Source organism: Microcebus murinus, chromosome 1, assembly GCF_040939455.1.
Source record: "Microcebus murinus isolate Inina chromosome 1, M.murinus_Inina_mat1.0, whole genome shotgun sequence".
Classification (NCBI taxonomy): Eukaryota; Metazoa; Chordata; class Mammalia; order Primates; family Cheirogaleidae; genus Microcebus; species Microcebus murinus.
This window is the reverse complement of record NC_134104.1, coordinates 104676831-104700906: the sequence shown is the minus strand read 5'-3', so window position 1 is coordinate 104700906 and position 24076 is coordinate 104676831. Positions and strand designations below refer to the sequence as shown.

General features: G+C 39.2%; 1 protein-coding gene across 1 annotated transcript in view; it reads left to right on the top strand.

Annotated features, from left to right (window-relative positions):
* Positions 1-24076, top strand: part of ARHGEF26 (Rho guanine nucleotide exchange factor 26) — a 126056-nt gene that overhangs the window by 61967 nt on the left and 40013 nt on the right. Inside the window, exons 7-9 of the mRNA XM_012774383.3 lie at positions 13714-13866; positions 16564-16693; positions 20141-20215. Of these exons, the coding sequence (XP_012629837.1) occupies positions 13714-13866; positions 16564-16693; positions 20141-20215 (358 nt within the window). The remainder of the gene's footprint in view (positions 1-13713; positions 13867-16563; positions 16694-20140; positions 20216-24076) is intronic.

The window sequence follows — 24076 nt, the reverse complement described above, 5'->3', positions numbered from 1 at the left end:
TACCAGTATCTAAACAGGAAGAACTAGGCTGTTTTACCTGGTTTAGCACTTCTAGGGCAATTGCTCCTTGCCCAGCTATCGCTGCAGGCTCCTGGTTGGGATGTACCATGTGGTACCATGTACCACAGCTTTCTGTGGCAGGAAGTGAGGATGGAAGTATAGTTGGGAGTTGCTCTTTGGTGGAGAAGTGACCAAATGTAAGTGTATAGGTATTTTGGCCAAAGTCCAGATTAAAATTTTCTGGTAGTTTCCACTGCAACCATTAAGGTTTCAATTAACAAAAAAAAAGAAAAGAAAAGAAAAGGAAAGCTAGAGAATGACAAACTCCCTAAAGCTGTAAGTGTGACCACTTCTCTATAAACCAGCCACTGTGTATCCTGGTGAATGACATAGTCCCGGTGATCTAGTGTCAACATCTTTAGCAAGCAATAAAAGAAGATTTCACAGTGATATTGTTGCTTCGCAGTACATAGGTGGGTGCAGGCATTCAGGTTGACTGAAAGGCATGAAGTGGCTGAGAGGGCTCGTTGGGAAAGAACCAAGATGAGGAGTACATCCATGGGCTCTACTTAGAGGCCATTTTTGTGGTTAGAAGCTAATAGTTAGAAATTTGGTTTGGAAAGCTGGGTCCCATTAATGTTTGAAAGAAAGAGGGTGATATTGCCAGAGAAGTTTTTAGAAGGGAATTTTGGTAGGTTTTTTAAAAGTGGATTGAAGCAGGAAAAAGAGAGGGAGATACCACAAAGAGCCTGCTGCCAGAAAGATGTGTGCTTTGGGGCCAGGGTTTTGGTAAAGGAACGGATGCATGTATAAAACAGAATACAAATGTTGCTGACATGTGACTGTTTATTTAAGGTTTATAAATTATTGACTGGCAGTAGGAAATACAGATTTAAGAGCATACTTACCATAGAAATTTTTCTAAAGAAACAGATAACATATTTTGTAATTCTAAATTCACCATTAACAAAGTTAAAGTACCTTGGTTATCATCAAATGCTAACCAAGATTTTCAGATATGAAGGAGATTTTCTGAACATTTTGACCCTTCTGGACTAAATCACTATACGTTAGACTTCACTGAAAGCCTTATACAATGGTATGAAAACAAACTTTTCTTAGCTTTCTGTAGGTGAAGTCTTTATTTCCTCTTACTAGGATGCCTTGCATGGTGATTAAGCAGAAGGATAATAGTTGTGATGAGTTAAAGGCTGAGCAGTGGAGCAGGGCTGGCTTCCGTGTGACATCTTGCCTCTAATTCCCTGGTGTGACTAGGGGGATTTTGGCTAAATTCCCTCTTGCTGACCCTACAAAGATGCTTAACATTCCACGTCTCTCAGCCCTTTGGATCTCTAGAGTGGTTGCAGAATGCGGTCCACTGGGCCTGGAATTCCCTGAAGGCACGTTAGGGTCTGCCAATTTGGGTGTCAGGGAAGCCAAACAACTGGGCCTCCTGACACTGCCTCAAGCAGAATGGCTCTCCTTTATTTTTTAGGTTTGGGGACTTTTCCTAAGAGTCACTTGAAAAGCCATCAAACACACGCAAAATCTGTTAACCGGGGAAGCAGGAAAAGGGAGTGATCTGTACGTGAACAGAATGAGCCGATATCAGCTCTTGCCCTCTGTCCATTTCCCTAGCTGCTGCCCTTTTTATTAGAAGAGGTTTATTGAGATAAGAATTCATATCCCATACAAATAAGCCATTTAAATTGTACAAATCAGTAGTTTTTGGTATATTCACAGATTGTGTATCCATCACCACAGTTTTACAATTTTGTCACCTTGAAAAGAAATGCTCTACTTGTTAACACCTACTCCCCACTTGCCCCAAACCTCCCCAGCTCTCAGTTACCACCAATCTACTTTGTTTTTATGAATTTGACGCTTCTGGATATTTCATATTAATGGAATCATACAAAATGTGTTTTTTTATAACTAGTTTCTTTTACCTAATGTAATGTTGTCAAGATTCATCTATGTTGTAACATGTGTTGATTCTTTGTTTTTGTTGCTGAATAATATTGCATTGTCTGGCTATACCACATTTTATTTATTAATTCATTAGTTGATAGTTACTGGGTTGTTTCTCCTTTGTACTATTATGAATCATGCCTCTATGAACATTTACGCACAAGTTTTGATGTTTTAGGTGTTCATTTCCCTCGGGTATACCGAGGAGTGGAATTTCTGGGTCATATGCAAACTGTATGTTTAACATTTAGAGGAACTGCCAGCCTCTTCCGTTTAGTGGAGAAGAATACATGTAGACTGTGGCTGGTCTCCTTGCCTTCTTTGCACCTTAATTCAGCCTTCCTTATCCCTTTATCCCATCCTTCTCCCTTCTACCTCCAGGCTTACCTTTCTAAAACACCAAAAACAACAGTGGTTCTCTGTGACTTAGAAAGGAATTATAACTGCTTAACATGGCATAGTCCAACTTCTGTATAGTCAAGGCCCAGGCTACGTTTATAATTTCACCTTCCAGTAATTGTCCAGATTCTGTGTATCCTTCATTGTTGGGTGTTGTGTTACACCAAGCCACTGTTCTTAAATTTCTTTGTCTTGTGAATCCTTTTGAGAATCTTTTAAAAGCCATAAGTTTTTTTTCTTCCTCAAAAAAATGCATGTACGGTTGTGCTGACACAACAAACCTGGCCTTGAAGTCCAGAGAGTTTGGGGTTGCTTTGAGAGCATGAACAGACCTTGAAGTTCGTCACAGCATTCCTTGGGCACAACCTGAGTGTTCCCATCTTTGCTCACACAGCTCCTTCGCCTCCTTCCTCTTCTGCCTCCCTTCTTCCTGGCAGTTACCTAATGTGAAGGTCTCTGTCATTTAGAATGTCTGTCGGAGGACCTGGAAGGGGAAGTGTTTGGCTCCATTTTTGGTCATTGGTACTTAACAGTTGTTTAGGCAGACCTGCAGCAGGGCCCCGAGGGAATAGAACAGAGAGGGCTGGCATCCCTGGGAACTAGATTTTGATTGCCATGAAGACAGGGATTTCCACTGGCATTGCCTGGGCTGTGTATGTTGTGTGCCTAGAATAGAGTCTGGTACATAGTAGGTGTCCCATAAATAGTCACTGAATGGGTGAGCAGAGTAGGGAGCTGGCTCTGGAACCTCCAGCGTCCTAGGTTAGATCAGGTTGTAAAGTAGGGCCCATGAGTCATCAAGGGGCTGTATGCAGATGCTGGATGTTGCATATTGGGGAAGGAACAAGAGGTTACAAGAGAGAGAGTTTTTCTAAAACATAAACGGGATGTATTAGTTTCTTACTGCAGCTCTAACAAATTACCACAGACTTAGTGATTTAAAACAATATAGGTTCATTTTCTTACAATTCTGAAGGTCAGAAGTCTGAAATCAGTCTTACTAGCTAAAGTCAAGGTGTCACCAGAGCTGCTTCCTTCTGGAGGTTCTAGGGGAGAATCTGTGTCCTTGCCTTTTTCAGCGTTTGGAGGTCACCTGCACTTCTTGGCTTATGACCCTTCCTTCTATCCTCACAGCCTACTGCACAGCATCTTCTCTTCTCTCTGATTTCCGCTACTGTCCTTCCGTCTTCTCTCTGCCTCTGACCCTCCTGCCACCCTCTTGTAAGGACCTTTGTGGTTACTTTGGGTCCAGCTGGATAATCCAGGATGATTTTCCCATCTCAGTATCCTTAATCACATCTGTAAAGTCACTTTTACCACATAAGATAACATATTCACAGGACATGGACATCTTTGGGGGCCATTATTTAGTCTGCCACAAGGGGCTCTAAAACTAAACAGTATGCCCTTTGTGTTTTTGCCAGGTATGTCGGTGCCTTGCCTAGCTTAGAGCCTCTTAACTGTGACATGAGTTCTTTCTCACAATGATTAAGAGGCCAAGGCCAACAACAGTGTTTACATGTAAAGAAATGGTCTACCATTTCTCAGTTACTAAGAATTGTTAATTTTCCCTGGTTCATTTCTCTTTCATGTGTAACTTACTGAGGAGGTACCAATACACAGGACCTAAAAAGTCTGAGCTAGACCCTTCTCTAATTTTGTCATTGGTAAATACCAATTAAAATTTTAAAAGTTGATAAGATAGAGTGTACCTGTGATTTTGAGTGGATCCTGATATATGACAGAAGTATGCTGCACCTGTCCACCCAGACTTAATGATGGAAATACATGTATAGGAACCAGGCTTGCTGTCCTTGAACTCAGTGGATTGGAAAATGGAGAGAACCTGTTGGCATTACTTGAAAGACATTTGAATTCACATAGGAAGAAAGGCATTTTATTGCACTTTAAATGATGGTTAGTGTTGATGGACATGTACCAATCCTTAGTTCATTTAGTCATCACGAGAACCTCATGAGATGCTACCATTATTATTCCCATTTTGCCAGTAGGATTTAGAGGCATGGGGACCTTAAGTTGCCTAAGGAGATGAGACTGGTAAAAGATCGGGCCAGGATTTGAACCCAGGCAGTCTGGCTCCAGAGCTTGCACTGGTAACCAATACCCGGCTTAAATTTCCCAAAGATGTGATGTGCATGGAACATCGTTAGCTTTGCTACAGTGTGTGCAGTGTGGTACACAGTGTAATGGACTTTGTCTGGAAGTGTGTTCACTTATGGGTATTATTACAGTGTTTACTCATGAGGCAAGTGATCTGATCTCACGATACAGAAGGAAAAGGAAAGTGTAAAGATTGGGAAAGAGAAAGTGGGAAAGCCTGGTCTTTGGTGCTGAGAAGGTGTTTGGGAAGCTTAACAATCACACTCTGTCTTTTTATTCCTTCATGCTCTCCTGCCGTTGGCTTATAGTATCTTTTCTCTTCTTCCTGGTGTGTTTCCCTCTTCTCTTGGTTGCCGGTGGTCTTTCTTGAGCTGATTACTATCTATGGCGTCACTGAAGGTTAACCCTGTCTTCTCCACTCAGTTGTTTGTTTTAATAAATGAGCAAATGGAAATTTATCATTATTCCCAAATCTGTTTAAAATCAGGACAAGAACTTGTTTACTCCATAGACCCTATTCTTCTGATGCTTTGCTGACTCGTGCTAATAACATTTAAAAAGAAAGTATTTTTAAAGCCCTTGATTAAAGTCGAAGGAGAGAGTTGTGTGAAAAGGGGCAAATTGGAGCCAGATGCTCTGTAAGCTGGTGCAGGATTGAAAATGTCAGACAGGACATGAAATTCCCTTTTCCTTGTGCATCATTTTTCTTATGACATTATGGCTTAGGAAACTGACTACTGTAGTTTTTTCAAAATTCTGTGTCCTGATTCCTTTTTTTTTTTTTTAAATGAAACTGAAGAGAGCCATAGAAAACATTTCTTTCTTTTTAAATGTTATTTTTACCTGTCAACTGAATTCTGATTTGAAATATCATGGACGCTCCCTAAAAAGGGTCTGGAAATAGTGCCCGAGAGAAATGTGTTCTTTCCTGTACTGATTTTTATCCCAGAGCAACCAATCCACAATAGGAAAGGGGGCTTTGGCATGCAGAGGCTTTTATGTTTTATTTGACTTTGTTCCAATATTCTGTAAATTCATTCTTGGTGCTGCTTCCAAGCAGCAACTAAGAATCCACATTTTTCCAGTTTGTTTATAATTTATAATTTATACTCCAAATGTATCCATAAAAGGCTGAAGGAAACTCACAATGAAAGACATGTACACAGCGAGGCTGTGTAAGTGGGAAACAGAAAACAAGGCAGGGACAAAGAGAGCAAACACGCCTGGCAGAGTTACTGTGAGTGAGGATTAAACACAGCAACTCCCTTCTGGGCAGCCATGATGAGTGGGTCACAGCACTGGTTATGCAGCTATTATAGACCAAAAGGAAACAGCTCCGTAGAAGTCATCAACCTTTCCGAGGGTTTGAGTTTACAGAGAATTTTTGCCAGGCAATGGATTAGCAAAACTGTTCTTGAGGATACAAGCCCTGCATGGGGGATGCTGTGTAAGGAGTGTAAACTCCCACATGGGACATTTGCCAACCCAATTCTGACAGCTGAGAAATCTGAGGTCAGCAGAGCCATTCAGCCCAACCCCATCACAGGGACCCTCATAATTTAATGTGGTTATTAAGTCATGTTTGGTAGTTACTTGTTTGTATTGTTATTCACTATTCCTTTCCTTGAAAGAAGGCACTTGAATGTTGGGGCAAGGAGGAACAATAAGTATCTAGTATTGATTCATTGAACACATCTACTAAGTGCTCACTCTTTGTTACTTGGTCTCTGTCTTTTATGGTCATATATAAAATTGAGGGGTGGTGTTTCCATTAGATGGAAATTAAAAATTGTGTCCACATAAAAATCAAAAACATAAGCTGTAAAACTGTCCATAATAATAACCCAGAGCATCTCAGGCCCAAGCATGCACAGATGCTCATCTCTCCTAAAGGTGTTCTGGTAATAATGCTGGCATGTGTTTTCTGTCATTTGCTATTCTTATTTCTAAGAAGTGTTATCCTCATTTCTGGGAGAAATTAAAATCTGAATGAATGCATGTGAGTAGCACTGAAAGAGAAGAATCAAGTAGGTAAGAGGTTACCATGGGAACAAGTGCCCTTTTCTCCACTTTATTTCTGTGAAGCAGGTTCAGGTGATAAATACTTCAAATTCTCATTTTTAAGCAAAAATTCAGTCTAATGATATTAAAAGTTCAAGTTCCTTTTAATGCTGTTTTCCTATATTTGTGTGGTCCTGGTTATATTCCTTTTAGAAAATTCATTATCAGCGAGAGGAAGGTCTAAGCAAGTTGGAGCCTTAGCTGATGCGAAATAGTCTTGAGGGATCCTTGGTTTTGTGGCCTTTCTTTGCCCTTCTCTCCTCTGGTCCTCAGGTCCACCCTCCTTCTCTGGGATTTGTCAGGTACCTTGAAATGAAGGTGCCTGTGTGGAGCTGGATTTAAACCTAAGCAGGCTCTGTGTCTATGTGGTATTAAGGGTAAGAAAACCCTTTGATTCAAAGGCCTGCAAATACCCCTAGCTTATGTCTTCTACCTCAGTCTCTTCTGCCAGATATCCAGGCCAATCTTAAAGGTCTTAACAGGATGATAAGAACTATTTAACAAAAATCATCCTAAAGATTTTAAGGATCAAACAGTAGCTATCAGAATGGGAGTAAGAGCTACCAGAATATTTTTGTGTAGCAGTCTTTTTTCCTCATATTCCAAACCACTTTTAATTTCAGCCCCTATCCCTTTATTATCAATCCTGAGATAAAATTTCAGAAGCAAAAGCTAAAATAGAATGTGAGAAGACGGACAGTCTGCTGAGGAGGAAACCTCTTGAGACCTTTACCTGATTGGGAGATAGGTAGCATATTCTGGTTGAGAAGCAACAATCCTGTATTTTTGTCGAATTAACACATTTCCTATTAGTGTTAGTCGGGTGAAAGATTCATAAATGTGCTTCATCTTGTTCATCACTGATTTTCATTGATAGATAATGGTTTCCTGGAATGCAAATTCTGCAAGTGGGCAGAGTGCCACGATTGATTAATGATGCCTGCCACGGGTTAGTGGTAGTATTTTCACCATGTGTCTGCTGTCTCAGTCCAGTGTGTTCAAAGAAACTGGTGCAGATCTTCAGTGTCAACCTGACCACCAAAAGAACCAAATAAACAAGCGCCAAATCTCACTTATCCGCAGCAGGCTATAAATTCACTTTGGTAGAGTTCAGAATGTTCCTTTGGTGCTCTATTAGGAAAGTTTTTCCAGCAGCACATAGTTTGCTGCCACTTATCTGGAATATTTCTTTGTTTAGTGAAGATATTTTATTATATAACAGCCACTTAGACATGTGAAACCTGCGTGGTATGTTACAAGTCTCCAGCCTAAGTGAATATGACCCTCTCTGGCAGGATACTGCAGCCGTTTAGGTTGACAGACAGCTCATTCAAGTGAGGGAGACATCCAGGAATGATGAGTTTGCTTTAGGGAGATGGGTATTAATGAAGAAAAAGTACCTTGAAAAGATGCCATTCTGAGAAGGGCACAGGACAGTGTTGATTATAACCAGAGCCCTTTTTTGTCTCTGCTTCCAGAGAGCTGAGCGCTGAGCTTAGCTTTGCTGGCATCCTCTCTAAATTGGGTGGGGGAGGGGCTGGTCTGGCAGGTTTTTCAGAAAGTGCAGCTGGCATTGAAGAAAGTCAGGCTGGACCGAGTCTCATTTTAGGGATCCTACTTGACAGGATCGTAAAAGCTTATGCTGGGAGTTCATGCCTTCATTGGCAGCCCTCACTGTACCTAGCACAGTGCTTGGAACCCAACTTGTGGTCAATACATATATGTTGACTTGATACACCAGTGAGAGAAGCAGGGTAGAGACTGACCACTTTGAAAGTAAGAGAAAGATCCACCAATTTGTGGGTATCACGTTATTGGTAAAATAACAATAGAACAAAATTCTTTGAACATGTTTCACCTTTGTAACTTTCTGTTTAAAACCACATAGTTGATTTATTCATCCATGTGCTCACTTATCAAATGTTTGACTGTCTCCTATGTTCCAGGTACGGAGGCCAGGTCCCAGGTATATAGTGGTGAACACAACAGACATGTCCCCGTCCTCTAGATCTTGCTACGAGAGACAGACGTAAACAGACACCATAAAATAATTGTGATCATAGTGGGTGCACTGAAGGAAAAGTGTGGGGCTTTATGAAGACATAAAACAAGAGAGTTTAACCTATTGTAGAAGGCTCAGGGAAAACTTCCTGGAGGAGATGATATTTAATCCAAGACATGAAGGTTTAGTGGGGCTTCTTTGGGCACAGGGGAGGGAGATAGGGAACAAAGAGAGCCAAAACGAGTGACCCCAGAGAGTTTCAGAGTACACATAAACCAGTACTTGATTGTGCTGTGTCATCCAGGACCAGAGCACATTGCTGGCTGTGATGCTCCTCATTGGCTTTCCTGGAGGCTGTACCTAGTGTGGCTGTCGATTCCTCTGTTGTCTGCACATCTTACGGAGACATAAATCTTCTGTGAAAGTCTTCACCGTGTTGATTTGTGTAATCTGCTTGCGAGACCGTTCAAACATTGGTTGTCTTAGAAAGTAACATATTTCTTTTCAGTTCCAGCTATTACTCTTCTTGTTGGATGTCTCAGTTGTGGGTTGACCAGTGTTAACCAGGTAGGCAAGATCACCTCACCCCTGAGAGCAGAGGCAGCAAGTGTGATAGTTCTAGCACAGGCAGGGCTCTGGGTTCAAACTGAGGCTCAGTTGCTCTGAGTTGTGACCTAAACTCTCTTAGCTTTCATATTCTTATCTGTAAGGTGAGCATAATGGCCATCTCATAAAGCAGGCTTGGGGATTTAATGAAATGAGACAGTAGGGACAGGAGGGAGCACTGGTCCAGGCACAGTGAATGCTGGTCATATTTAGCAACTATTTGCTCCTTGACATCCACCAGTGCCTGTTACCCTGTGCTAGACACAAGGGAGATATTTTTGGTTGACTGATTAAAACAGATATATTTTTTTGTCTATATTAAATAAGTTTTACTCTCCTCTATAGATTGGCGAGCTTTATTATACAGTCTTTTCAAGAGCAATCAGGAATGCTGTATCTGACATGCCAACTACATTACCAGTTGAATTTTAAGGCTGTCAGTAATGATATGGGGGGACATTGGTACAGCATATTTGTAGGTCTTTTCTGTCTACTACACGGGGCAAAAATGAATCTAACAAAGGGACACACACCGAGTGTATTATGAGTGGCAACTTCACTGTTGATTTTGCTTTTTCTTCAAATATGCAATGCCACATGTAAGACCATCATTTGATAAAGCAACCACAAAAAGTCTAAAGAGTATATAATCTCCACAGTTCTAGAAGTATTAAAGGAAAGATTAAAAAGACCATAAACAGGCTCTACAGCAGGCCCTTTCTTCAAACATAGGCTTTAGTAGAATCATCTTGAACCTCCTTGGAGATTGACCTTATGTCCTTGGTGGTCTGACCATTCTCTGCACAGCTAAGGAGCTCACCTGGGCAGACTGCAATCATTTAAAGCACTCATTTAAATGGGTGTGATTGTGCTGGTGATGGTGAGTTAATAGTCAACCAGGGCTTACTTGTGCTTCTGGTTAGGAGTAGTTTGTGTTTCTGGTTAGGAGGGAATATTTCTAGCCAGCCTTTTCTGGTTACAGGTTTCTTAAAATCTAGATGTTAGGGATGGGATTAGAAATTTGGTATTTGGTAGGGGAAAAAAAGATTGTATAACACAACTGGTTGTAAAACATGACCATCCTTGGTAATACTACAAAGAGGAAATAATGAGAATGTTATTCCAGAAAAAAATTCATTAAACTGAAATACGTATTTCCATTAAATAGTTGTCCACCCAGTAAGCCAAATTACTTCATTCAAGTTTCATTCAGGAAACCAGAATGTTTTTACTTTTGCTTTTAAATCACCAGCATTCTTGGTTCCTGAAATTATATCTCATTCTTCTAAATACGTTCTTGTTCTTTTTGTAGCTCAGTTCACTTAGTAAAGTATGCAGATTTGCCAAAATAACCAAAAGATCATTTAACATAGAAAGCTTTAAATTAATGTCTTGATTGTGCTAACGTAAGAATAAAAGATGGGTGGTTTGGTTTCTGTTACATTAAAGTAAGTGACATAAACAGATATTTCATTAGTACCTTGTTTTTAATCTTGTACTTTGGCAAACCTTTCACAGTGATAAATGAAATTTTCCTTTTCATTGGGAAAAGCCAAGTTACTGTTGTTTTGGTTATATATTAATAGCTACATTCTTTTAGATTGTTAACAGTTAAAGACAAGAAACCGCAAGAGGTTATTTGCCTCAGGATATTTATTTCTTAGAATTACACGATAATGACCTTATGAATGATTTCTTCCTTTTTCAGTTTTCTTAAATTTTACATTAAAAAACAATTGGAGTTAAGTATTTCATATTTATATGAAAACCAGCTAACAATGAACCACTCCTGACTGTACAGTTCCTAGAATTCTAGTTCCTCTGAATTTTCACATTGTGTATTTCCAGCTGGCCATTAGACATTGCTAAGGCAAAATTAAACAGTTTTCTTCCTGTTTCTCCTCCTGCCTCCTAAATCTCTGTCTTCATTAATGGTTTAAGGACCCACCTTATTGCCCAGAACCCCAACATCTTCCTTGACTTCCCATCTAATGGTGTTTTTTTGTTTGTTTTGTTTTGTTTCTTTGAGACAGAGTCTCACCCTACTGCCCAGGCCAGAGTGCCATGGCGTCAGCGTAGCTCACAGCAACCTCAAACTCCTGGGCTCAAGCAATCCTCCTGCCTCAGCCTCCCAAGTAGCTGCGACTGTAGGCGTGTGCCACCGTGCCCGCCTACTTTTTTGATTCTATTTTTAGTTGTTCAGCTAATTTTTTTCCATTTGTAGTAGAGACAGGGTCTCTCTCTCTCTCTTACTCAGGCTGGTCTTGAACTCCTGATCTCAAGTGATCCTCCCACCTCAGCCTCCCAGAGTGCTAGGATTACAGGCATGAGCCACTGAGCCCAGCCTCTAGTGGGTTTTTTGAATCTGTTACTTTTATCTCCACATTGTTACTTTAATCTGTGTCCTCTTTTTTTGATTCCCCACTGCCAGGCTTTATCATCTCTTGCCCAGATTAGCCATCTAACTGGCCTGCTTGCCATCTGTGTCTCTCTCCTTATAATCCATCCTTCCTCTGTCCCAATTTTCTTTGTCTCCTTAAGTGATTTATTGGCTTCCACACGTACGGTATGCTTTCTCACTGTCTGCAGATTAAAGAAAGCCTAAGCTTCTCAGCGTACAGTAAAACCTTTGCAGTCTAGCTCAAGCCTGCTTTGCAGTCTCCTTTCTCTGCCCTTGTTCCTCCTGGAGTCCACACCTCACCTCACTGAGCTACCCACAGTCTCCCAGTAAGATCACACCTGTGCACACGTTGCTTCCTCTGTTCCCTTCAGGTCGTCCTCAGCACTGATGACCCAGCTCCCAGCTCACACGTTTCCTTACCTGTGTGCACTGCACAGTTAGTGACTGACTCTGTCCTCTGGAGTTTTCGTTACAAGCCTCTTGAACTGTTTTTACTCGTCACGCTTCTGATACCAAATGTGTGGGGTTTTATTCTCACATCAATCAATTCTCCAACTCTCCGGAAACAGGTTTAAGAGTTCAATCCCACAAGACTGCCTTCACTTCAGATGCCATTTGCAAGTATTGCATCCACAGGTTACCTGTATTTATCTCCTAATTGGCTACGATGTCGAGGGTTCCTGCAATCCACCCCTCTTTCAGGCTCTAAGATTTGCTAGAATAGCTCACAGAATTCAAGAAGGCACTTTACTTACTATTTCTGGTTTATTATAAAGGATACAACTCAGGAATAGCCAAATGTAAGAGATGTTGTAGGGCCAGGTGGGGACTGGCACTGCAGAGCTCCCAGGCCATCTCTGGGCCACTGCTCTCCCTGCACCTCCAGGTGTTCATGACCCCTCCCTGACCTCATCAGTTAGGGATTTTTATGGAGGTTTTGTTATATAGGCTCGATCAATTAAATTACTGTCCCATGGTGATTAAACTCAATCTTCTGCCTCTTCACTGCCTGGAAGTAGGAGACAGGGGCTGAAAGTTCCAATCCTGTAATCATGGCTTGGTCTTTTTGGGGACCCCAGCCCCCAGTCACCTCACTAGCATACAAAAGACATTATTAACACTGTAGATTCCAAGGGTTTAGGAGCTGTGTTATAGGAACAAGGGTTAAAGACCAAATATTTATTTTCTATTATACCAAACCTCTGGTACAGATCCAGTATTGTGATTGGCTCCGTGCTTCCTATCTGTCACTCAACTGTGAGTGATGGGAGGGAAAGGAGCATTTCTTACTCACCTTTCATTTAGTGAACTAACTGTTCTTGGCATTGAACTCAGCTTTTTCTGAATTGGTCCTAGGTATTATGCTATCATTTCTTGATATATATGTATACTATTATTGGCACAGAGTCAGGCGTGGTTAAAATTCTACCTCTAGTTATATACTCCAAAGATTTGAAAACTGAGAATCAAACAGATATTTGTATATGAGTGTTCATAGTATCACTATTTATGGTAGCCAAAAGATGGAAACTATCCAAGTATCCATCAACAGGTGAATGGATAAACAATGCCATGTATATGATTATGTATATATATATGAATACTAAATCTGGTGATCCTAAATTGCTATCTTTCTAGATCTGGTAACCCTGAATTGTAATCTATATAAATTATGAAGACATTTAAATACCGTGCTTATTATTAGATTTCAAATAATGTGATTATTTTTATCTTGAGAGAAAAGACACATAGAGTTAGGTTTATTTCAGATTTGTTTTTTAAACATTTATTCAGGTGTTTTGCTCATGTGACTTTCAATACAATAAAATATATAAGCGTGAACTCCTTCCCCCTCATATCCAGGGAATTCTTGAAAAATAGTAAAATTCATTTATTCTAAAACGTACCTGAAGGCAGAAAAATGCCTGAAATTATCAATGTTTGAAGCCAAAACTTGAAGCAATAAGGTGTTACTATGAGAGATTTTAATTTAGACAAAATTTTAATAGTTTTCTGGGGGGACCTTTTTGAGTTGGAATTATGTATTTTAGATATTTTCCAACCCTGTATAATGACATTAAATGAGGATAATCTGTTTTCTCTTAAATTATATGGAAGAAATGTAAACGATTTTTTTCTCTTTTTTTTTCAGATTCTTCATAGAGTTGGAAGCAAGACATCAGAATAATATCTTTATAGATGATATAAGTGACATTGTGGAAAAACATACAGCATCCACATTTGACCCATATGTGAAATACTGCACAAATGAAGTGTACCAACAGCGAACACTACAAAAATTGTTGTAAGCAATGTTGAATACTACAGTTTTAGTAGTCTAACCTAGTTTTAATTAGGACACATTGACTGAAGTTAGTTGGTCTTTAAATCATATTTAGAAATTGTCTTTTGATGGGCTACTTCCCATGGGAGAAATGTTTATGAGGATTACTTTTAGGGTAAGGCTGTTTGAGTAGAAAAATCCAGTGCGTGGAGAATTTTCTTTCTAATGAAATTATAGTTTGTATTTGTTGTTCTTTGTTTTTCAGTTGCTGCAAGACACAGAATTGATCATCCCTCCAAATCCCCCAGTTTTCTAAGCCGTTAACTGGCAATTAGGTGGTTTGCTGGAGGCCTAGAGGGGGTTCTTGAGTAGATGGAGCTAGAAAGTAGGATGCAGTATTTTCTCTACTATTCTCGTCTTCTTCCTTTTAATTGACAGCTATAATAAGTTGTTTATTAAACTGCTGATTTTTCTCTGTGGGAAGTTAGGGCTAGGAGAAGACAGAAGATCTGAAGGAAAGCAATAGAAAAAAAATGTTCTTAAAGGTTATAATTATGCCATAAAAAAGAGTCAGGCAATAAATTTCCCTCCACACCTCTTTTTTGTTCTTTTTAGGTTAGGTTCGGTATGTATGCCATCTCTATCCTTAAAAGAGTCAGCGCTTGTTCAGCAATATGTATATTAATTTTTAGGGCCCCTGTTCATCAGAAGTAGCTGTTTGTTTTATAGCACAATTGAGCATTGCTGTAAACCCAGTGTGGGGGCTTACAGGCTATTATCATTCTCACCCCCTCCTGTGAGTTGTGGCATTTATGACCAGAGTGTGGGGCTTTGGTCAGCTTCTATGCAATGTGTGAGACCCCTGTGGAGGGGGTGGGGGTGATGATTACCTCATGGCTGCTTGAAGAAATAGTCAAAGCCCCCAAGTTGGCGAGAGGGGCTAATTATGCCCCCTCTCTCCTCCACATCCTCATGAAATTCTCATATGGACAGAGTGGAAAACCCTCAACTGCCAACCCCGAATGAGGTTTTTAGTACAAAGCAGGGTTTGTTCGCACTATTGACATTGGAGCTGGGTAAATCTTTGTGGTGGGCTGTCCTATACATTGCAGGATGTTTAACAGCATCCTGGCCTCTATCTGCTAGATGCCAAAAATGTCTGTCTGCAGACATTGCAGAGATCCCCTGGGGGCAAAATCACACCCTTCACTTCCCCTAACCCTACCCCCACCAACCCTGATATAGGGACAGAGAGGTTGCTGTATAACTGTTAAAAAAATGCAAGCTCATGTTTGAATTAGAGCTAAGTTTGGCTGTCATTTTGTTTTATAGCATTTAAAAATGTGAATAAGTACTGCTATACGTTACGTGACTCTTAAACATAGAAGTTTTGTCTAAATTAGCTTAATGATGTCATCATGTCAGCTTTCGCATGGAAATTAGTAATTGTGTTTTCAGGGGCTTTGTTGCAGTTGATGTGAATTTAAGGTTACTGCAGTGATTTTCATTTTCAGCTGCATGTTAGAAATGCCTGGGAATCTTTGAAAATGAGCTGATAAACAGTACCCGGAGTGCATCCCAGACCATTTAATCAGAACCTTTGGGAGGTAGGGAAAGGGACCTGGGACCTGAGTGATTTAGATATACAACCAGTTTAGAGTTTGATTTTTTTTTTAACTTTCTAAAAATCTTTTCAAAGCTATCAGAGAAAGGAAACTTAAAACTTCTCAATTTGAGAAAAATGAAAATATTTCTGTTTAATTTCTTTCAATTTGCTATTCTGGGTATTTCCCAATTTTTTTTAACAGCCTTGAATGAAATAATTTAATTTTCAGAAAAAATTAAAAAAAAAAAAGCTCACTATTGCCACTTTCCTGGCTCTTTTTTCGCAGACCAAGGTAATACAATATTCATTTCCACCCCCTAATCTCTCTTGCCTCTTGAAATCCCCTTGGAAAGTGGCAGTGGGCCTCTGCAGAGCTCCTCAGGGGTGAAGTTTGGTGAGAGAGTGAGAGTTAGGGGATGAGGAGATTAAATTGAGAGTCAGAAAACTTCGCAAGTTAGGGACCTTTCTGAGTCTCTTACTGGAATCCCAAACTGGCTTTCCTTAAAAGCTATGTAGGTGGTTCACATGCAATAATATATGCCACAGTATCTTGCTAGGTTCCATTAAAAACCCCAGAGCAGCATTGCCATTGTTCCTATGTCAATAGGAGAGGGAGAGAAATATTCTGGCTGATGTGGTCAAAAGGTTTTCTGTCTTACAATAATAAGTCCAGCCTCACTGGTAATTTCTTAGATCATTGGCTATGACTAGAGGATTGATTGAAAACATATTATTTGCTATCTTATTAATGGGTTGTGTTTATAGATGATCAGATACGAGATCTGGGTACTAATTTATAAACGACATGTTCACCATTGTGATGCCATGACCTCTTCATTTGTTCGCTTTCTACTTGTATAAAATTCTGGCTTATACATTTTCATCTTATTGTTATTATTTTTATGTGAAACTCGCATCTAATATTCAGCCTTGAATATAAAAGGCAGATAAGCCATTCATATTTGCTTATGTAATTATGTTTATGTTTTCCTATATTCATTTAAACATTACTGATAATGTATGAATTTTTCACAGTATTTTGTAATACATTTTTACTTCTTAACTTGAGGAGGATATATTTTGAAGTTTCTTGTTTCTTTGGTTTTTCTCAGAGCCACCAACCCATCCTTTAAAGAAGTGTTGTCAAGGATCGAGTCACATGAAGACTGTAGGAACTTACCCATGATCTCTTTCCTCATTCTCCCCATGCAGAGGGTGACACGCCTGCCATTGCTGATGGATGTAAGACATGCTTTCTCCTCTGTGCATATCTGTGCTGCTCTAAATCTGATTAAGAAAATTATTCTTATTACACTTAATGTATATATCTTCTCTAAAATTCCTCCATTATGTGATAAGGTGCTATTTGGTTGGAAAGTTTCACCTGTGTCTGATATCTCTGGAGATTATCTTTCATTTAAGATTATATGGTCATTCTGAAGAAATTAAATTACATCACCCACTTACTCACCATTTTTTGAAATAGGAAGAATAGTGGCTTCTCAAAGTCAAGAAACCTGGATTCCATTTCTGGCTGAGTCACTAGGCGTGTGACCTTGGGCCACTCACTTAGTATCTTTGAGCCTGCGTTTCCTGGGGTGAATCACCAAGATCCCTTCATCTGTAATGTTCCAGGGTGCTCTGGGGCTTCTCTTTCACCCAGGAATGAGACTCTTTTCAGCATGACAAGGCATAACCTTGCCTATATTATGCATTGTGCAAAGTGGGTGAGAAAAGCCCAGCATCCTTCGTGTTTTAGGCAACATTCACGAAGAAAACAAATGTTTGACTTTGAACCTTGGCAAGACATGGCTGGGAGAAGTGAGTAGAGACTGCCTGGTATGAAGTGCAACTGGGGAGACAGGTAGGCCGTGGGCGGGAGCATCTGCCACTGGCTGCACCGGAACTGCAGGTGCAGCAATGAGAGGAAACCTGGGTGGCCTGACACAGGTCCCATCCTGCCTGTGGGCCACAGACTGTGTTTTTGATCCAATTAGAATATTTTGTCATAATTCTACTTTAAAATTGGATCGTAATGTCGATATAATATCAGTTTTTACATTCTTGATTTTATAAATCAAAACACAGGATAAAAATAGAGCAAAAATTATGATTAAGGTTACAAAGTAAATTTCATATCCTATATCCCACTGTAAATTCTAAGAGTTATTCTAAATGATCACTGAAATTTTAAAATGTATATAATTATATGATCATGACCACTTAGTTGGCTGCTGCAGTCTGGAAGAGGCTTTGTTAGTCATTTTAGAATTCAGAGCACCTTGCTGCTCTCCAAGTCCACCTCAGTCTACTGCCTTAACACCTTCCCCGCCCATCACCTGTAACTTAGAAACTTTTCTCCTGGATAAGTATTGGGAAACTTGTGATTTTGAAAATTTAGCACCAACTCCTTTTTTTTGAGATTAATATTTACCATGTCTAAGGATAGAATGCTAGGTTATCAGAACCAAATTTTATTTTAAAAAGAAAACTTTGATCCATATAAGGAAATATTATTTCAAACATTACTATTTTTTAAAATGAGAAATGGATGCTTTCTAAATATAAAATTTGTCATCATGTTACATTTTTGAATTTTCAAGGTTCTTTTTCTTCTGAAAATGAATTTTCTTCTGCCAGTGGCCCACAGAGTGTGTTCATTTCTTCTGAAATGAATTTTAGCTATGTTTCCTTAGATTCTGTATAATGCTGTGATCTCCCAGCCTTTTTTTTTTTTTTTATCATCTCTCTGTTAAATTTTTGAGAAGATTGCTTGAATAGAATAGTACTGCAAAATCTAACACACCATGATGTATAATGTTGGGAATTCATGCCATGATTGTCCAGTAGGCTCTAAACGTTATTGGGTCACTAACCCTTTTGAGATTCTGAGTAGAGCTGTAGTTTTTCTTCCTCGAAAATTCACATATGCACAAAATACTAAGAATTTCTTGTCTCAGGGATATAAACCAGTATTTTTCATATTGCTTTCATACCCAGTTGTGGGTTATGAAATTAATTTTTGAATCATGAACAGTGTTTTAAAAAAAAATAAAGCAGAACACATGTGCATGGCTTATAATGTGGTTAAATCTTGTTTCATAAAAAAAACTTTGTTTCATTTATGTGTGCATGTGTACTGGTTGCAGGGTAAATGTATTTCTTACAGTCATAGTCAAAAAAATATAAAAGCCATTAATATAAATCTGCAGATGGTGCACTCTGCAGATGGTGCACTGTGTGCTTCTCATCTATCATATAGTAACAATCCTGACACCCAGCTTTCAGGTTTATAGATCTGACCCTCATCCACCTTTAAGGTACCAGTGGCTTACCAGCTGCCAACCTACTTTCCTCCTCTGCCCATTGTCTATTCCCCTAATCCATGTTTCATATGTAAGAATCTGACCATCTGACAGACTCTGAATGTACTTAAAATGTTGTTTCTTCAATTTTACTTCTTTTGGAAATTTAGTTAAACTTGTTAATTGAAATGAACACTTTTTTTTTTTTTTTTTTTTTTTTTTGTGAGAGGGGAGGGACAGAGTCACCTGGGCTGGAATGCAGTGGTGCAATCATAGCTCACTGAAGCTTTGAACTCCTGGACTCAAGGGATCCTCCAGCCCCACAAAGTGCTGGGATTACAGGTGTGAGCCACCACACCTGGCCTAAAATGATACTTTTAACAACTAAAATGGTTCCCTAAGCTTTGAATGTGTATAGTTTCAAGAGTTACATGTAATTCAGTTTGCCTCTTTGAACTTGATTTTACCATCATGAATGAAATTTCTTAGTATAAATATATCAAGAGAAAACCTACCAGCCTTTTTTTCCCTTGCTCTTTTTATGCACATTGTATCATCTACAAACACAATTACCTCTAATAATAACCATTATGATGTTGATAATTAAAGTAACTCTTATTTATTGAGTGCCTACTATATGCGAGGCACTTATAAAGAATTTTACATAAATTATCATTTAAACCTTGCAAGAACCTTGTGATATAGTTGGCATTCCCCTGATGTTACAGATGGAGAAACTGAGGATTATAAAGATGGGGTTGGTGATTTGCCCAAGGTCAAATAACTTGTAAGGGAAAGACCTGGTATCTGAAACCAGCTCCCCTGCCTCTGAGTTCTGTCTTCTTATTAACCATTCCCTGGATTTACTTGGAGTGTGTGTTTAAAGATTATTTCCTGGCTGGGTGTGGTGGCTCACTCCTGTAATCCTAACACTCTGGAAGGCTGAGGCAGGAGGATAGCTCAAGGTCAGGAGTTCGAGATCAGCCTGAATGAGACCTGTCTCTACTAAAAATAGAAAGAAATTAATTGGCCAACTAAAAATATATAGAAAAAAAATTAGCTGTGTGGTGGCACACGCCTGTAGCCCCAGCTACTTGGGAGACTGAGGCAGAAGGATTGCTTGAGCCCAGAAGTTTGAGGTTGCTGTGAGTAGGCTGATGCCATGGCACTCTAACCTGGCAACAGAGTGAGACCCTGTCAAAAAAAAAAAAAAAAGATTATTTCCTAATTTTTTAATTGGGTTTAATATTGTTTTCATGCTTATCTATAATATTGTGTTCAGCATTGTTAAATTTGCTATGATAAGAGGATATGGCTGGTCATGGGTTTTATTTTACTTAATGAAATAAATTCATTGATTTTGTGCACTTTGAATTCATTACAGACTATATGTCAAAAAACACCTAAGGACTCTCCAAAGTACGAAGTCTGCAAAAGGGCCTTAAAAGAAGTGAGCAAGGTAACTGCTGGATAGCTCCTCAGACAGCAAACCATTCAGATACCTCAGAAGACAGTGTGTTGGCTTGATACTGTAAACTCGTAGATTCTTACAGCCATTTTCACCCATTAACTCCCTCTCACCGCTACCCTTCCCAGCCTCTGGTAACCGTCATTCTACTTTCTGTCTCCAGGAGGTCAATTGTTTTTAATATTTAGCTCCCACATATGAGTGAGAACATGAAAGATTTATCTTTCTGTGTTTGGCTATTTCACTTAACATAATGTTCTCCAGTTCCATACTTGTTGTAAATGCCAGGATTTCATTCTTTTTTTTGGCTATGTAATATTCCAATATATGTACCACAATTTCTTTGTCCATTCTTCTGTTGATGGACACTTAGATTGATTCCAAATTTTGACTATTGTGAATAATGCTACAATAAACGTGGAAGTGGAGATATCTTTTTTTTTTTTATTTCGGCATATTATGGGGGTACAGATTTTAAGGTTTCAATAAATGCCCATTTCCCCCCCCTCTGGAGATAATCTTTTTGATGTATTGATTTCTCTTCCTTTGGAAGAGAAATATAGCCAGGAGTGGGATTTCTGGGTCATACAGTAGTTCTATTTTTAGTTGTATGAGGACCCTCCACACTGTTCTTCATACTGATTTACATTCCCACCAACAGTGAGAGTTCCCCTTTCTCCACATCCTCACCAGCTTTTGTTATTGCTTGTCTTTGATAAAAGCCATTTTAACTGGGGTGAGATGATGTGTCATTATAATTTTGATTTGCATTTCTTTGATGATTAATGATATTGAACATTTTTTCATAACTTGTTGGCCATTTGTATGTCTTCTTTTGATAAATATCTATTCAAATCTTTTGCCCATTTTTTAATGGGCAAAAGATTTGCCCATCAAATTTGCCCATTTTATTTTTTTCCTGTTGAGTTGTAGAGCTCCTTATATATTCTAGTTATTAATCCATGATCAGATGGGTAGTTTACAAATATTTTCTCCCATTCTGAGGTTGTCTCTTCATTTTGTTAATTGTTTTCTTTGCAATGCAGGAGCTTTTTAGCTTCATGTGATCCCATTTGTACAATTTTGCTTTGGTTGTCTGTGTTTGGGGGATATTACTCAAGAAATCACTGCCCCAACCAATGTCCTGAAGTGTTTCCCCAATGTTTTCTTTTAGTAGTTTCATAGTTAGAGGTCTTAGATTTAAGTCTTTTATCCATTTGGATTTGATTTTTGTATATGGTGAGCAAAAGGGTCTAGTTTCATTCTTCTGCATATGGATATCGCATTCTCTCAGCACCATCTGTTGAAGAGACTGTCCTTTCCCGTACTGTATGTTCTTGGCACCTTTGTGGAAGATGAGTTCACTTAAGTGTGGATTTATTTCTGGTTCTGTATTCTCTTTCCTTGGCTATGTGTCTGTTTTTATGTCCGTACCATGCTGTTTTGGTTGCTATAGCTCAGTAGTATAATTTGAAGTCAGGTCATGTGATTCTTCCAGTTTTGTTCTTTTTGCTCAGGATTGCTTTGGCTATTCTGGTTTTTTTGTGTTCCACATAAATTTTAAGATTTTTTTTCTATTTCTGTGATGAATATCATCAGTATTTTGATGGGGATTACATTGAATTGAAGATTAGTAGCATGTACATTTTAACAGTATTGATTTTTCCAATCCATGAACATGGAATATCTTTCCATTTTTTGGTGTCCTCTTCAATTTATTTCACGAATGTTTTATAGTTTTCATTATAGAGATCTTTCACTTCTTTGGTTAAGCTTAGTCCTAGGTATTTTATTTTATATGTAGCTATTGTAAATGGGATTACTTTCTTGGGTTCTTTTTTGGACTGTTTACTGTTGGCATATAAAAATGCTACTGATTTTTGTATGTTGATTTTGTGTCCTGCAACTTTATTGAAGTTTTTTTATTTAATAAATATTCATTAAGTATAACCACTGTGCCAGGCACAATGCCAACCCCTGTACATTGGATGATGAATGAGATGTGGTTACTGTGCTGGCGGAATGTGCAGTGTGAAGAAGACAGACGTTAAATAGAATTACAATCGGTGGTGGTTGGCCACATAATAGGGAAGTGCGGAGCGGTGTCTAAGCAGAGACGTAATGCAATAGTGGCTGCAAGCTACGGACTGGGGGAAAGAGCGTGTCTCAGGTGTGTGTAGAGACTCGGAGGCAAGAAAGCACTGGGGAATTTGAAGAACCGGATGTTCTTCTTGTGACTAGAATCCAGTCTAAGAGAGTGAGATAGAGCAAGTAGTGGGGAGTCAGTTGTGTGGGGCCTTGTTAACACATTAGGGAATTGGGATGTCTTATCCTAAGACGTCATGGAGGGTGTAAATTTGTGTGTTATGAAGATGACAATGGGATGGGACTAGTTATGAGACCAGTTATAGTTGATTAGGCAAGAGGTGTCAGGGGCCTCTACTGATGTGATGGTAAGGTGGAGACAAGTCTACCTATATACTGGGGAGGTAGGCTCAGGGATTGATTGGGTAAGCATATTGGGGACAGAAGGACATTGTCTTGCTTGGACAATGAAGGGGATCCTCTTATTTGTCTACTATAGGATCATAGAGAGAAGCTGATGAGTTTCAGTTTGGACGTGTTGTAATTGAGATTCCTATTGTAATATGTACATATTGTAATATGTAATACATATTATAATATGTAATATGTAATTGAGACATCCAAGCTGGCTGAATAAACAAATCAGAGCTCTGAGGGGAGATCTGAATTAGAAATGGGATTTTGGAACCATGAGCATAGGGGTGATATCTGAAGCTGGAGAGTGGATGAGATTACCTAGGGAAAGTATGTAAAATGAGAAGAGCAAGGAGTATGAGACCCAATCAGGAGGGATGCCAACATTCCTGGTCTTATTAGGGAAAAGGAGCCAGCAAAGGATACTTAAAAAAAGAAAACAAAATAAAACATATCAGAGAAGAAGAAGGAAATCCATAATGGCCTGGCAAAAGGCAGATAATTTGATGGTCGACCCTGTTGAATGCTCCTGGAAGATAAAGTGACATAATGATGGCTGTGTTCACTGGGTTTGCCATCAGGTAGTGAGTGTGGAAACCAGAGTGGAATGTGTTGAGGAATGAGGGAGGTGTGAATGTGCAGCCGGCCAGCAGTGGTAGCTCTTCCAAGAATCCGGCAGGAGTGGAAAGAGAAAGAGCTGTAGCTTAAAGGGAAGGGAGAGAGAGTCATTGTTTATTTATTTTAAGATGGGAAAAATGTGGGTGTGGTTAGCTACTGATTGGAATATCTAGCTGAGAGGAAGATAAAGAAGGCATAGGAGTGACTGAGGACACTGTATAGCCAGGCACAGAGGAGCAATGGCAGTGACAGCATCAAAAGCTTCCTAACTGTCTACAGCTACATAACCCCCACCCCGTTTGAATTTGTTATGTCTTTATACCACTTTACTGTGAAGTACTGTTTCTTTTAACTAACTTTAAATTGACTCACTATGTTACTTATTCTTGTCCTTGCTAATATTAATTATTAATATAAAATCATGGGTTTTATAAGCTAGTTGTTTATGATTCTAACATACATGTTTATATTAAAAGATTTATTAAATATATCTGGGAGCCACTTAAATTCATCTCTTCTCCCATCAGTGGTCTGCAGACCCACTTTGGAAAACACTAAGAGAAAAAAACAGCCTGACCTTGTATGCAGAAAGGTCAAGCTGCCTCTGAACAATTCCCAGCCTGACCACTTACCAGCTGTGTGACCTCACACAAGTTACTGAATCTTTGAACTCTAGTTTCCTGATCAGTTTAATGCAAATGATGACAGCACATAAATACATTTATCATGGGGTGG